The 17,228-nt window shown below is 40.3% G+C and overlaps 1 protein-coding gene across 14 annotated transcripts in view; it reads left to right on the top strand.

Annotated features, from left to right (window-relative positions):
• LOC408271 (rap1 GTPase-activating protein 1) overlaps window positions 1-17,228 on the top strand; it is a 119,092-nt gene that overhangs the window by 94,469 nt on the left and 7,395 nt on the right. For 13 of the 14 annotated variants that reach the window (XM_026443144.1, XM_006569141.3, XM_006569140.3 and 10 more), the window contains one exon: window positions 14,920-15,228. In XM_026443144.1, the coding sequence (XP_026298929.1) occupies window positions 14,920-15,228 (309 nt within the window). Of the gene's footprint in view, window positions 1-12,370; window positions 12,404-14,919; window positions 15,229-17,228 lie in introns of those variants that run through there. The other variant, XM_026443147.1, reaches the window with a different exon arrangement.

Raw genomic sequence — 17,228 nt, 5'->3', positions numbered from 1 at the left:
AACACTTATTGTTATTCCGCTATATATATATATATATTTCGATGATGAATATTCTCTCTCGACCAAGGAGAGAGTTTCTAAACGTATGCGTGTTTCCCTCGTCCTACCTGTTTCTGTCATTTCATACCGCTGATTCCCGGTCGGTAACCACTTATGTACAGAGTCGCGTTTCCACACGCATGGGTGTGACTTCGCATATGAAACACGCGTACCGTACATATAGGTATCACGGGGAATATTTGCGGATGCATTTACGGTCCATTGTGCGGTGTCACTCGCACGCCGCCAACCAATCGACTCTTTTTTCATTTTTTTTTTTTTCAACTTCTCTTTGAATCATCCATCGAAATTCAAGGTTAGTTCAACGTTTCGATCGATCGATACAACGCGTATTGAAAGACGACCGGTGTTACGTTATAATACTTTCTCGGCTAGACTCGTGGAAACCGTCTATCCACGCTCGCCACGAAGATACGCAAATACACGCGCACCGTTACAGCGCACCGTACGTTTGGCGGGCGCGTAGACGGTATACACTGGGAGAGAAAAAGGTGGGGAAAGGAAAGAGGAAGCGAAGGAGGAGGAACGATGAATCTGCACTCGCTCGCAGTTTGCTTAGGGTCGAGGGATAATGCGGCAAACTCTCTCTCTCTCTCTCTCTCTTTACCCGGTTTGTCAGAGGGGTTAAAAAGGCCCCTCTTTCTTCCGATTTTCCATCTCGCCCTCGCGTTATTAATACGCGAGTTGCGTTCAGCCTTTTCCTTCCCACCTTTCCACTCCTCTCCCTTTCTCTCGCGTTTGCTCTTCTCGTTCCTCTAGGTTCCTCTAGCAAAACTCCGCGTTCGTATACTCGTGTGCTCGAAACTCGTTCGATTCGAATCATCGACGTTCGAACGAGCAAAAGCAGTGTTTGTTCTCGATCGTCTGACGAATGTTTTCTCGTTGAGCATCGGTCGGTCGGTAATGTAGGTAACGTCGCGATCGAGCTGTAATATGCCTTTTACGCCTACGTATTTGAAAGTTTCGCATTGTTAACGGATGAATCTATTGCACGGGGAGGAAGCTTAGAGCGTTATTTATCGGCGATGTTTAGCGATTACGCGAAGTTTGTGGAAAAATAAGGTACTATAAAGAAGATGGATAGGATAATTCGAAAAACGTCACGATTCGTAACGTACTTTTTTTTCGAACTAACATACGTAGTTACGTACGTACGAGAGAATGGATTTTATATAACGCATAAGAGCATTCGTAAGGTCGAAAGGTTGTGTCTTAAGTATCTTCTAGCTCAAAATTAATATTTATTTAAAGACGTGGTAATCGTTGTCGAAGAATTTTTTTACTTACGTATTTATATTCCATTTCATACTTTATTCGTATTTACCTCGGTTTGTAAATAAGATTTCTCGGACGATAGAATATTATTAACTTTGATCTCTTTCCTCGGCATACTTTGCAATTACGATTGGATGCGTCACGTTTCCTACTTAACGAGTTCTAGCCTCTAACTCGCAATTAAGAAGGATGTAAGTAATAAACCTGAGGCGCTATTATCTTATTGATACAATCTCCTTTGCTTAAAAAAAATTGTATATAATTTTAGGATAAATTTTAATATATTTCTATATAAATTTACCCGTTCTAATTATCATTATTACGCGACGCGTAACGAAGAAAGGACGAACGATTCGACGAGCAATTTTATGAAAATATGAAACTCGTTGCTTTTCTCAAAGACAGGTTGAAACAGAAAGAGAGACAGCGCGTCGGAGAAAAAAGTATCTTATTATAAAATGTCTGCGTTGCTAATGACAAGTCTTGATTGTACCTCGTAATACCTTTCCCAATTTGAAAACGGAAATTCCCCTGTCATATTTCTTTATTCTTTATCTACCTTCGATTCATTCGAGATAATGTAACAATAAATAAGAAAAAGAAGCCAATCCTTTTAGACGTCCGTTAAGAAAAATATTCTCTGTAGGAGAATAAGAATTCATTACTCGTAGATAGGTTCGTCGAATATGGAATTTTCGGAACACATCTCTCCAGTTCTATCAAAACCTATTATGCCCCTTCGATAAATTCGACGTCGGTATCACGATACACACGAGTCAGACACGAAATTGGCTTCGATCGATTCGCGGAGCCTCTACCCACTCCCCTCTTCGTTCCTTCTACGCTCCTCGCAAATTTTCTTCTTTCTTCTCCCCTTACGGTCGTTTGCATTCTCCCCTAAAATTCCACGAACAGAGAGATACGACTAAGATAGCGAGTGTGCTCGAGGGTGAGGTACACTCCTCCATCTTTTCCTTGTCATTTAACGATTCGTTCCTGGATAACCTGCCTGGTTTTTCACGAAATTTTGGAGGAGGGGGGAGGGAAATTAATACGTAAGATACTTGAAGCATGAGACTCGTAACCTTGGAACTTTCACCTAAACGGTTCACTCTCGATTTCGTCGATCTATTCGACGAGCTCCTCTCATATTCCTGGTTGTCGATGCGATCGAGGGTTTTCTACGATGGTTTCCCACTCGATGAGTCACGTCGCGCGCACACCATGCTTGCTCTCTCTCTTTCCCCTCCCCCTCTCCCCATTTACGCTCCTCTCTGGCCTCCACTTTTCTTCTTCGTCGTTTTTCCACTCGCTTCCCCCCCCCCTATCTCTATATTTCTTTCAATTTCCTAGCTCGGCCATCGAGTCTATCTTAGTATCTCTCTCTCTCTCTCTCTCTCCGTGTCTGGGTCGTCCGCTCGTTTCTAGGTTACCGAGAAATTAACGACTCCCCTTCTCGAGTGGAAGGATTTATTTAGGCCCGTGATTTTCAAAATATATATACACATATACACACGATCGAAACGGATATGGAAACAGTCTTTGTATATTTATAAGGGGGAGAGTGGAGAGGAGAGGAGAGGAGAGAGAAATAGAGCGCGCGCATGCAGTCACACACACACACACACACACACCACACACACACACACACACACACACACACACACAACACACACAGAGAGAGGAGAGAAGAGAGAGAGAGAGGAGAGAGAGAGAGAGAGAGAGAGAGAGAGAGAGAGAAGAACACGACCACACACGCACGCACGCGCGCGCACACACACACACACACACACACAGAGAGAGAGAGGAGAGAGGAGAGAGGAGGAGAGAGAGAGAGAGAGAGAGAGAGAGAACATGAACACGCACGCGCGCGCGCGCGCACACACACACACACACACACACACACACAGAGAGAGAGAGAGAGAGAGAGAGAGAGAGAGAGAGAGAGAGAGAGAGAGAGAGAGAGAGAGAGAGAGAGAGAGAGAGAGAGTTGGCCTAAAATTTCTATCTGGCGGAAAGAAATTTTCGCTGGAGACTTTGTATAGCGTGGATCGTGCAGAGTGGTGTATGGGTTCCATCGCATTTATTATTTTCAGTCGGTCGTTATTTATAATTCAAGCGAGGATACGCCTGTTCGTCGATGCACGGGGTGGTTGTACATTCGATATGACACGCATTATTGTGCCCGTGTGAATAATTAAAAAGGGGGAAGAAATAAAGGTTAAACTTACGTGGATTAATTTTAAACGTGGATTACGAATTAATATTCCTTTTTATAATAATTCGATTATAATGGGATTATAGAGCGCGTCGTAAGAGTATCTTATGTAATTATATTTTTTTTTCCCCCCTCCGCCATTTTTCTTTCCATCCTCTAGAATACAGTCCTCAAAAATTATCGACCGTAACATTAGTATAAGTGTATCCGCTCGCGTAGCAGTTTATCTTTACATAAATCTCCCCGTTCGATTCCTCTTCTCTTTATCTACATCGAAGTTTCTATACATCATCATCCCCGTTTCATTTTTATCTCTTCTTTATCGGTCGCTCGGATCTCTCTCTCTCTCTCTCTCTTCCTCGCCTCGGGCTTGTCGCTTTTCTTCGCGCGGTTTATCGAACTTTGAAGAACGCTTTTTATACCTATTCCATTGTATTAATTTCCTTCTAAAATTACCTCTTTCTCCCTCGATAATTTTCGTAATTAAATATAAATAATACAGTATCCGGTACCGGGATCGATCGGATCGCAATTGTTTCTTTTTATCGATTACGTTACTTGATGTTCAGTCGAGAAGAAAGAATTAATAGAATTATTACGCAAGGAAAAAAAAAACTGGATTCTTCGAAGAAGAAGAGAGAATCTTAATCTGCCCTTTGAAACACACGCCTATGCGGTTAGAGTGAATCATACGATAATGTTGATCTTTCACTATTTTTCTCGTTCCAAGAGCGAGAGCGAGTCGATCTATCCCCCCTCCTTCTTATCTCTTCACCGACCTTCGATCAATTATTCGAATAATTTTCACGCTCGCTTGCCGACGACCCACGGACGACCATTGTTCGGATTAAGAGGTCTCGTGGCTTCGTTAGAATCATCCCTCTTTAAAGTCTGTAGGCTCGTGTGGGCAGACAATAGCGCGATTACTTTCCAAAGAATCGAAACGGGTATATCTTTCGAGCCGTCGAGACGACGATTGCGAATTCGATTGATTCGGAAGCGAAGAGAGTCGAATAATATTCGGGAAAAATGAGCGTATCGAGAAATATTTTTCCCCTCTCGATTATCTGTCGAGGCTAATATTTATACACGCGAGATAAACGGGCAAACATTGGCCAAGCTTATTTTTGCAGAAACCAGTTACCAAATCCGTTGTTTTTCGTGCTGAGTCACTCGAAAAACAGTTACACAATAGATGAATCACAATCGTGGAATCAAATCAAATTTCAATTTGTTACAACTTTGCTCGTGGTAGCTATCCTCGATGATCGATCGAACGTTACGTTCTAACAAATATTTTTCGTAAATTTTATCTTCCGTAGCATTAGTGCTCGCTGCTGGACATAAAAAAGTCTCGCGGGACGCCGGAGAGGCAAGAGGGGTTGTCCTTCGCTAGGACCATCTATCCCCACTCTAGACGCTTTGTTGACAATTCTGACACGACGCGCTACATAATAGTGGAAGAGCTACAATTCGAACGGTCAAAAGTATTTTTATAAAGTTAGGTTAGAGCAGTCATCCAAGACTAGTGTGGCTAGCTTATTCGTATACATACATACAATTATAATCGTTATTAATCTACACGCATATTATAAGAAATAAAAAGAATATCGTATCGATTGAATTTTTTCGAGGTTTGGATCGTCGTTTCGAAAATAATCAGGATTATTCCACCAGTGAATAATAAAATTCTCTCGTTCTTTCAAGAAGGTGGATAACACGGCACGTAATTCGTTGGGTTGGGCGTACGTGTTTGGCGCGAAATATAAATAACAGTGGGAAAGAAGTGCGCGTCCTATCCTTGCAAGAAAGCAAAATATTTCGTCCGTAGCGCCGCCTCCATTTTATTTACACGGTATATACGAGCAAGTAAGTGCGCAAGTTAAGATGGCCGTTGCCTCGAGAGACACGTCCTCCTCGGAATTGAATCTTTAAAGACCTGTAAACTCTGGCCAACCTGTCCTAGATTCGCGGGTCTCCCAGCATCGTCCAACCCGGTTACCCGTTTCCTCGTTTACATTTTTAACCGAAAGTAATAGAATTACGATGAAAAAAGAGGGGCAGGAGGATGAAACGTGTCGGGCATAAATCGGTAATGCGGCGTGTTACGGGGAAAAATGGGAATTTCTCGTTTTAAACGATCCGTTGGAGCTCGTTGGAGCTCGCGAAACGAAGATAGAGGATTATTAAAACGACGAAACGTGTGTGCGTCGATATGGTCCAAAACATGTTTAATATTTTTACCCATAAACTTAAACGCATAGAAAGCGAATCATCTACGATACTATACGAGTAATATAGAAATTGATTTCGAAACGGTTACGATTTATTTATTACATCCTCGTTCACCGTTACCGATCTTTTTCTCCCATTTTTTCCTCCTTCCTTTTTCATTGGAATCGTGTTTAATTAGAGATTGGAAAAAAAAGAAGCAGTGTGCAATTAAGATAAGAAAAAAATTGGCGGTCACGATTACGCGAGGAGAGTATAATCAACGTGTTCGAGTGTAATCGTAATGCTATCGCTCGCGCACGGTCAACGTTTTACTTCGCAGTAGAAGTTGGTTAATTACGCGTTCATTATCGGCATAGAAACAAGAACTAAAATTATCGCGTTGAAAAACTTATTCGATGGACATATTCGGACGACCTTTAAAACGACGAGTCAAGGATATTTCGCTCTTATGTGCGAATAATAATTTGCTTCGAATTCGACGATCGACATTAATACGATTCGACGGAGAGAAAAAGGGGGGGGAGGAGTATCTTTTTTTATCGGATCGAATTTATATAGAAAAATTGATCCTTCGTTCCAACTGTGCGTATATATAGCGTGTCATCAATGATCGGAAACGTAACTAAACGAAATATACGCCGATATAATGCGATCGATTAATTCTACTCTCGTGAAGGGAACATTTGTCGCGCGCCACGGCAAACGTTTTATTTTTTAACATTTGCTTCGAATTCGACGATCGACATTAATACGATTCGACGGAGAGAAAAAGGGGGGGGGGGAGGAGTATCTTTTTTTATCGGATCGAATTTATATAGAAAAATTGATCCTTCGTTCCAACTGTGCGTATATATAGCGTGTCATCAATGATCGGAAACGTAACTAAACGAAATATACGCCGATATAATGCGATCGATTAATTCTACTCTCGTGAAGGGAACATTTGTCGCGCGCCACGGCAAACGTTTTATTTTTTAACATTTGCGAAATTCGACGATCGACATTAATACGATTCGACGGAGAGAAAAAAGGGGGGGGGAGGAGTATCTTTTTTTATCGGATCGAATTTATATAGAAAAATTGATCCTTCGTTCCAACTGTGCGTATATATAGCGTGTCATCAATGATCGGAAACGTAACTAAACGAAATATACGCCGATATAATGCGATCGATTAATTCTACTCTCGTGAAGGGAACATTTGTCGCGCGCCACGGCAAACGTTTTATTTTTTAACATTTGCGAAATTCGACGATCGACATTAATACGATTCGATGGAGAGAAAAAAGGGGGGGGGAGGAGTATCTTTTCTTATCGGATCGAATTTATATAGAAAAATTGATCCTTCGTTCCAACTGTGCGTATATATAGCCTGTCATCAATGATCGGAAACGTAACTAAACGAAATATACGCCGATATAATGCGATCGATTAATTCTACTCTCGTGAAGGGAACATTTGTCGCGCGCCACGGCAAACGTTTTATTTTTTAACATTTGCGAAATTCGACGATCGACATTAATACGATTCGACGGAGAGAAAAAGGGGGGGGGAGGAGTATCTTTTCTTATCGGATCGAATTTATATAGAAAAATTGATCCTTCGTTCCAACTGTGCGTATATATAGCCTGTCATCAATGATCGGAAACGTAACTAAACGAAATATACGCCGATATAATGCGATCGATTAATTCTACTCTCGTGAAGGGAACATTTGTCGCGCGCCACGGCAAACGTTTTATTTTTTAACATTTGCGAAATTCGACGATCGACATTAATACGATTCGACGGAGAGAAAAAAGGGGGGGGGAGGAGTATCTTTTCTTATCGGATCGAATTTATATAGAAAAATTGATCCTTCGTTCCAACTGTGCGTATATATAGCGTGTCGTCAATGATCGGAAACGTAACTAAACGAAATATACGCCGATATAATGCGATCGATTAATTCTACTCTCGTGAAGGGAACATTTGTCGCGCGCCACGGCAAACGTTTTATTTTTTAACATTTGCGAAATTCGACGATCGACATTAATACGATTCGACGGAGAGAAAAAAGGGGGGGGAGGAGTATCTTTTCTTATCGGATCGAATTTATATAGAAAAATTGATCCTTCGTTCCAACTGTGCGTATATATAACGTGTCATCGATGATCGGAAACGTAACTAAACGAAATATAATGCGATCGATTAATTCTACTCTCGTGAAGGGAACATTTGTCGCGCGCGCCACGGCAAACGTTGTTTTATTTTTTAACATTTGCGAAATGTAAATTGGAAAGCGTTCGATACATGCCTCGCCAGAGACACGAGTTTCGCAATTGGCGCCGATTCATCAACCTCCGCGTGAAATTATTTTGTTTGAACAGAGTCGACCCCGTTTAACGATGTAATCATGAAAATTGTGCCGATTAATTTGTAAGCCAATAACGGACGGATGAGAAATATTTCACGCCGCTTTACCTAGTAACATATATATATATGTGCTCGAATTATATTTACAGAGCGACTTTTACACTTTGCTCGATAAGAAGTTGTACGACGATTTTATTTCGTATCGAGATTATCTTTGTTATATCAAATATCGAAAAATTAATTTAAATATTTTTCTAAATAGAGTAAATAAATTTGAGAGTATTTGAGGTAAAGATTAAAAAAACAAAAATATTTTTCGTTTCGAAGAAAAAAAAAAAATTGAGTAAATTTCTAAAAAGTCGGCTTTCGTTCAGATTCTCATTAATAAAACATCGGAGGACGTGCATACAAAGTGGTAATTCTCTCCACACGACGCCCCGCGTTTAAATATTCGAATCGAGCGAGTGTAATATCATCTCCCGTTTGTTGCCTCTAATGTTGGGCGGAAAAAGTGGTTGGAAAAAAAGCGGTATAATGGCGATTGTTTTTCCTCCCTTCTTCAATCTTATAATTTCTAATCCGTTAAAAACACGCAAGTGGAACGCCTTTTTTCTCTTTCTCTTTCCCACGATGCGGTTTCCACAAGAAGGAAAGCAGTTTGTTAGAAATTATATTTCTCTCCTTTCTCTGAAGCTGTGCCACGTTGCCAACTAATCGCTCAATTATCTTTCTACTTCTTTTTTCTTAATACGATAAAATCGTTAAATATCGTAAATAATTCCTTTGCAAGGAATATTTTTTTCAAAAACCTGTTACAATTATTGTTACGTTACAGTAGTGAAAGAAAGAATTTGGTCGGTTTTCTTTGAACCGTGTTTCGAAAAACACGTGCATCGATCGACGCGGAACGAAGAATTTCTCATTGTTGCCTCATCGAGTGAACGCGGCTTAACGCATCGCTAAATTGTCCAATTGGCTGCGAAATATTGCACGGCTCGGTACGTGCACGAGCAGTTATTCGGCTCTAGAGTGTATGGAGCCGCGAACGTAGCCGCGCCGGGCATTAATTAAATCCGAAAACGAAATTTCGTAATTGAAATTGGCCATTTCGTGACCGTTTCCATCACCGGGTAACACGACGCATTTTCGGTTTACTTTCGAGTCAAGTTATTTCACGTTAAATTATCACGTTCTTTTTATAGATATTCTTTGGGATAGTGCGAAAAATTAGAGAAAAAATTCAAAGAGAAATAACAAGTGTTCAATAAGAGTTTCAAGTTGATTATTAAAAATTGGAAATGATAAATTAATAATAAAGAGAAAAGAGAAAGAAGAAAGAACAATTGAAAAAACTCGTCGATTCGTCGCGATGGTTAAAAATAATCGAGCGAGCGAGTTTCGTTGAAACGAGATAAAAAACGCTGGAAAGGTTAATAATCCAAACGACCGTTCTAAAAAGTTAGGCGCTGGATCGGTATGCGCGGTAAGCGCATGGTAGACGCGAAACTTTCTCGTTCCGCGCTGTGCGTTCCGTCTGAACGGATTTCGAGAATGAATAGGATTTTAACAAGAAGCTACGAGCTGCGGAGAAGACGAGAAAGAAACGAAGAAAGGCGTGTAAGAAAGGAAGGGAAATATTGAAATAAAGAGTAAGGAAACGATGTTTCTTGCGTCGATGAGAGAGAGAGAGAGAGAAAGAGAACGAAGACATCGTAGAGTTGAAAAGTAATGCGGATGTGCTCGTTCGGATTACGTTTCTCTACGGTCCGAGTTTTAACTTCCTACAGTTTCCTCGAGTCGTGCGTTCCCTCTCTCTCTAGTTATCTCTTTCTCACTCCCTCTCTTCTCCCATTCGTCGCTGGAAAACTCGCTCTGCCTATACTTCCCCCTCTCCTTCCTCCTGTCCTTCAACCGCTAATTTAAGTGGCTCTAAATTCGTTGTTAGACCGTTGAGCGAGGAATAAAAAAGGAACGAGCTATATGTAGGAGAGAGGAAGAAAAAGAGGATGATGTTTCTTCGCCTCCCCTCCCTCCTTCCCGCCCGCCCGCCCGTTCTTCACCGCTTCTCGCTCGCTCCCATCCCGTTCACTGCCAAATATAAACTGCCGACCAGTGTCGAAGCTTTGGGGAAAAAGGATCGTTGGAAGTGGAGCAAAAAGGTTGGGAGCAGTGACAGCAACTCCATCGCTATTCGACTATCTTTAGATCGCTCGATTTTAGAGGGGAATCCCGACGTTGCGACCGATCGAACCGCCATATTTTGAACAACGTGATTACATACGTAAATCATTATTTCGTTATTCGATAGATTAAATTCTTTTCGGGAGAATTTTTTTTCGAAAATAATTTTTAAACGATCATCGATGGGAACGAGAGTCACGGTTGGCCGACAACTGATCGATATGAACGAGGAGGAGGAAATCGGATGAAAATCAGATATAATTGGAAACGAATAACAGGGCGGACTGCTTGCACTCTGCCAGCTAAAGTGTTGCACGGGGAACAGGCGTCGGCCGTTTAATTAACGGGAAGCAAATGTGCTTCCGGCACATGCTTGAATAATCGTTCAATTATTTATTCCGTGTATCTCGTACAGCTTGGATTTGAAAGGAGAAATGAATCATTGGCCATTGTCGCGTTTCCGTAAAATCCCTGTTAATACTGATTTCGAATACAACACAGATATATAATAATCTAATTTTAATCCTACTAATTTCAGAAACGAAATATACCTTTTTGCCCCCGAAATAACATAATTGTACGTATTAAGGTAGGAACCAGCTGGAAAATGAAATAGCCGATTACTCGCAACTTGATATATTGATGGTTGTTGAGTGGCGATATTCACGAGGCGGCGGTTCGTACTATACAGCTGCCACCTGCTGTACAACACCATATGTTCCTATTATTAGCCGTTCGCCACTCTTTATGGCGGGTGCGTGTCATTTTTATTATTTCCTCGTCGAAATACTACTTCTATTTTTGCTCGCCGATACAGGACCGGATCGAAAATTTCGTTCCGTGAAACAACGTTAACGGCGCGTCCCCGTTTCCTACTATACCGACCGATCCCCGTCCAACTCATAATCGACTTGCCTCGTTCGAAAAAAGAGAAAAGGCGCTTCGAAAACAGCCGTTTAAAACGGACGATTTAACGAACTTCGATTTTACGATTCGATCGCTTCGTTACAACGAATTTCCCCCTGTACGATTAATTAACCGTAATTTAGAGGCGTGTAAATTAGTTTTTTTTTTTTTTTAGAAGAATACGAATCGATTTTATTATTCGGTTAATTGGGAAAAATCTTCAAAGAGGGGGGGATATCTCTCGTTCTTAGATTCTTCGAAGAAGGAACGTTTTGAAATTTAAATCGTTTAAATCAACAATTAAAATGAGATATACGGACCGTGTATTTTATCGCTTTGCTCCAGTTTACACCTGGTGTATTACGGATACAACGCTCCGCGATTCCAATTTATAATATAATAAATATTTTTACGCAGCGAATGAAAATTTTCCGCCTCTCGCCTCGGAAAATGGAACGAAAAGTTTGTCAAACTCGGCTCGATTTATTACGCACGATATAAATCGTCCGAGTTTTATATCGATCTTGATATATCTTTTCGCGATAATCAATTCCAATTTTTAATTTATTTTTAAAGAGTTTTCAAAAAAGAATAATTATTTCAATAAATAAATTCAGAAGAATAATTATTTCGATGTTAAATACATTGGAGATATCCTTGGGAGCGATAACGCAGAAACGGTTACGTAACGGAGGAACAATGCGAGAAACGAAGCGAAGGCGTAGATCGCATTGGAAATCGGTGTTCGATAATCGATATTTCGTGTGACGCGCGAGATAACGTTCGACCGATTGATATTTCGGCAACACATGCCGAACACCGGCTTGCGCCGCCATGTATTCGATGCACTTTCCAACAACGGTACGTTGTTACATTAACGTACGCCTCCCGCTACACGAGGACGGTTTACGACACGTGTTCGTATTTCATCAACTGCGTAAATATTTCCACGACTTTTATGCGCTTCTATTTTTCGCTTAAAGAGAGAATGATATTAGCAAAAAAAAAAAAAATTAAATCTCACAGTACAGTTCGTTTACTTTCAAAGTTCAAATAATAACAATGATTATTACAGAGAGAAGAAAATATTTGCTTATACCGTACGGTACATCGTCGGTGCAAATACTCACGGCCAACGCGATTCGATAATATTTCGATGCGCGACGTCCGTAAAGTAAGTAAACTATCGATATTTCTACCAGTTCCACTCCGTCACGAACGTTCCGGCTGGTGTACACATCGTTTTGACGTACGGACAAGCGTGTTCCCAACTTGAATTTCTCTTACGGTATGGAAGCTGTTCAAATTCTTGTCGAATTAGCGACAGAACGAAAGATAGTTGCGCAAATACGTGTTTCTTTCTCGCCGATATATTTGTCCCCTTCGTTTTCTTTTCTCTTTCGTTCCAATTTGCAAGTATAATTTTAGTAAAGCTAATATTTCGCAATGTAGAACGCGGTGGAATATAGCGCGGCGGTGAGTAGGAAAGTGGTGGGGGCAATAGGGCGATCGCCGCGCTAACCGACACAACAACGTTTCTGACCTTTTCAAAGAAAAGGTATCCTGTAAAGTTCTATCGCCTCGTTGAGAGCGAGGAATATTCGTAGCTCGAGAATATATATTCGTCGATCTCCAATTTGCTCATGAGAGTAGAAGCGGTATACAGCAGTATGGTTTCTCGCGTTATAGTATACTCTCTGCTAGGTGGCGAAATTAATTGGAATTAGCAGGTCGGAAAATGAAAATTTACGATTATAACCGCGTAATGTTACGATATTGCTTTTGAATGGGTTATTTACGACGCCGTTCCTGTTAATTCTTCTCATTGAAATTTATCATTTAATTATCCGGTAATTAAAATAATTATACGAAATTTTTAACGAATAATCGCCACGGAAAGGGATAACTTTTTTTTAACGGATGAAGATAATTTTTAAACGTACACTCGCCATTCATAATAATTCTGGGATATCGTAAACAGTATTAATTCTGTACGCATTTAACGCGACAATTTAAAGTTTTAATCCTCCATACTGTATACTATCCGCATTAAAGATAAAAATACGTTTGCATAATTTAATCAACTATCGTCGATTAATCGATTAATTTTTTTTTTTCTCGAACAACGATATTTATGCAATCGTATTTACATACTTCCCTTCCTTTTTTTTTTATAATCCCCGAAGCCGTTCCATAGTTCTGGTTTCCACCAACACCGAACCAGAATCGTCGAAGACACTTGGATTTCCCGCAATACGAGCGTTTCTTCGGTCGATCCCCTTCCGGTCAATTCGATCGATCGTTCACCGCCGTGAAACCGACTTTTTATTTACGTAATTTAACGGTCGAAGCAGGAACGGCGAAACAGGACGCTAGACAGTGTGTAACGCGATCCCATACATAATCGTCGGAAATTTATACCTGATCACGTAGATTGAATAAGTGTTGTGCAATTACTTGTTGCAATTACCCAGCCCGAATTTCTTTCTAATTTTAAAACGTACAAATAAACGAATGGAAGATCGCGATTGAAAAGAATCAGTTTCATCGATCTCTCTCTCTCTCTCTCTCTCTCTCTCTCTCTCTCTCTCTCTCTCTCTCTCTCTCTCTCTCTCTCTCTCTCTCTCTCTGTGTGTGTGTGTGTGTGTGTGTGTGTGTGTGTGTGTGTGTGTGTGTGTGTGTGTGTGGTGTGTGTTCATGTGCTCTCTCTCTCTCTCTCTCTCTCTCTCTCTTCTGTGTGTGTGTGTGTGTGTGTGTGTGTGTGTGTGTGTGTGTGTGTGTGTGTGTGTGTTCGTGTGCTCTCTCTCTCTCTCTCTCTCTCTCTTTTTTAATCAGTTACATCATTCGTTCGCATCTGTTGCATCGAATAGTTGGCCATCCTGGCCGGTTCTTTATATAACCGGGACTATTCAAAGTTCCGCAAAAGGGCCCGGCACGGGTAAAGAAGCGAGTAGAAAGCGAGTGTATAAGAAGTTTCCGTGCATCAAAGGTACAGGAGTGGCGCGTACGGCCGGTATAACAATGCCAAATGAAATTCATTAAAAGGCGTATATGTACGTATATACGTATAAAAGAAGCGTGTGTGCATGGCTCTCTAATAATACTTAAAAAAGAAAAGAGGGGAAAAGGAAAATAATTACTTCGGTTCCCGCCTGGTGTATATATAAAGTTGAGTTAAAATTTTACGGCTTGTAGACGTGATGTACAGTTAAGTTACGTTATTTATCGCGAAATGACTTACCACATCATGAATATTCTCCCTCGATGTTGATTGATCAGTGTATTCAAAATTGCGCATATATATACATATATATATATATACTCGACTACTTATTTTAAAACGGTATACATATTGCGTTAAACTTGTTTCGTTAATTAGTTTCGCAAGTTAAACAAAATGCAAAAAAAAAAAATTTGTTTCGCCTCATCTGCTGCGCAGTTTGAAAATTACTCAATTTGCGATAATAATTACAATTATAAAATACGTTTCCTTTTTTTTTTTTTACTTTACTTACATTCATTTATTTATCGACTTGAAAAAGCTTTTCCATTTATCGATCACAGACAATGAATTGCGAAAATTTGATTTTAAATTGCGAAAAAAGAGCGAGAGAGAGAGAGAGAGAGAGGGAGAGAGAGAGAGAGAGAGAGGGGCGAGTATCGAACTGAACTGGGCTGTCGTGATTACAGACCCCGAGGGAGGACAGGGCAGCGTCGAGTCCTGGTAATCAGAATAATCACACACCCACACCATCCCCGTCACCGGTCGGCGATGCACCCGTTGGCAGGGCTCTTATGGAGGCTGCGCTTCAGCAAGCCACTTCCGGATCTCAGCCACCTCTGGTGGTGACACCGCCTGGTTACTGGGTCGACGGTACCGATCATCGACACGCCCTGGACTCGGCTGGCAGGGCGTTACTTCCGGCCCAGCCTGCATGGCAACCGAGGATAGACCAAGACGACACGGCCAAGTGTTACAGGCGATTTTTCGTCGGCAGGGTAACGTATATATATATCACTTCTATAATTCTATAAACCGGTTATATATTTCCACAATGTTTATTTCCCTTTCGTCAATTTCGTTCGGGGTTAAGAAACGAAGAAGAAGAGAAAGAAATTAAGATTACCAACATATATATATATAAGCATACACACGATTCGTTGTGTAGGTTTCGACAATTAAGATATATATCACTTCTATAATTCTATAAACCGATTATATATTTCCACAATGTTTATTTCCCTTTCGTCAATTTCGTTCGTGGTTAAGAAACGAAGAAGAAGAGAAAGAAATTAAGATTACCAACGTATATATATATATATATATATATATATATATATATATATATATATATATATATAAGCATACATACGTGGCGCGATTCGTTGTGTAGGTTTCGACAATTAAGATATATATCACTTCTATAATTCTATAAACCGATTATATATTTCCACAATGTTTATTTCCCTTTCGTCAATTTCGTTCGTGGTTAAGAAACGAAGAAGAAGAGAAAGAAATTAAGATTACTAACGTATATATATATATAAGCATACACACGATTCGTTGTGTAGGTTTCGACAATTAAGATACAACGGGATAAAGTTTGCTAAAAGTTCGTCGAGAGGCTTCTCGCTCGGGAAGCAAGGTGGTGGCAAGGGGAAGAGAGGGGGGGAAAATGTATCGCGTTTTTTGCTCCGCGAGCAAGTAGTGGTGTGGTGGCGGTTACTCGGACGATACACATCGATCGATGGCAAGGTCAGTTGTTGGATACTTGGATACGTCTCGTTACTCGTCCGAAATACCGTTTAATCCACTTACGGTAAATTGTAATTTCGAATAAAACGTTACGTAAGCATCGTCCACCCTCGCCTCGTATATTTTTTCCGTAAAAAATTTCTCGCGTCACGTAACGCGTATACGAAACGCTTTGAGGATTCGTAATTGTACCGTTTCGCCGTTGCGTTACATTGTTGTCACGCTTCTCTAGTAAAAAAAATACCTTTCAATTAGAGAGGGTTAGCCAACCTCTCTTTCTGATTTTACAAAATTGTAACAACTTTGAAAATTGCTCGTTAAAAACGTGACACACGAGAATAATGCAAAATGCGTTCAGACTTCCGTGTTTAAACCGTGTTTCGCATATAAATTCGATATATCGGTTATCGATTGGTTGGTAAAGTGTTTGGTCGTGTCCTATCGAAGACATACCATTTCCTTCAAGTTTCGTATCGTGAATTATTTAAAAACGTCGCCCAACGTTAATTTTATTATTAACAATTTCGTAAATATACAATGTAATTTGCGATTACATTAGTAAAGAACGAACTAACCCGGTAGTAAATTGTTACCTATTCTATAGTAAAACTGTTAAAACTGTAAATCCGTGGTAATCGACCGATGTTGAATCGTAAGATTATATTATCCGTCTTGAGCCGATTAGTCCCTCTACTACTCGAAGGAACAACGCGCGTGCAGTTTGAAATAGTTAAACGCACGATGATCGCGAACACCACTGTCCGTATCCTTTGGTTAATTACCTCATCCGCGGCCGAGTTGCAATCTTTATGAATAAAGATGCTCTCTACGCGTTCGAACATTGTTTCGCGGAACAATGTAGTTTGATTAAAGGAACGAGTTTTAATCGTTGGTAAAAAATGCATATCCAACGGGAAAAATCGAGGCGATAAAATCGTTTTATTATTATTAAGCCTGAAACGAATTTTGATGATTCGCCTCGCGCGCGACGCATTATACGAAATATGTTTAATAAACGTGCGTGTCGAGACGCTTTCTCGAGACGCGACCCGATTAAAAAAATTGTAAAATTTTAAATTCAACGAGCTAATGCCGTTCGAGATGATATTACGCGATGACATTTTTATCGAAAACAATCGATATACCGTGTCTTTGAAAGTATTTTATCGAAATGATATTATTTCCTTTGTTGAATTTTCTTCACAATTCTTCAAATCTATTTGACAAAAATACTAAGATGCTA

The sequence above is a fragment of the Apis mellifera genome, linkage group LG10 (genome assembly GCF_003254395.2).
Source record: "Apis mellifera strain DH4 linkage group LG10, Amel_HAv3.1, whole genome shotgun sequence".
NCBI classification, from domain to species: domain Eukaryota; kingdom Metazoa; phylum Arthropoda; class Insecta; order Hymenoptera; family Apidae; genus Apis; species Apis mellifera.
Note: the sequence above shows the minus strand (reverse complement) of the source record. Positions and strands in the feature narration are given on the sequence as shown.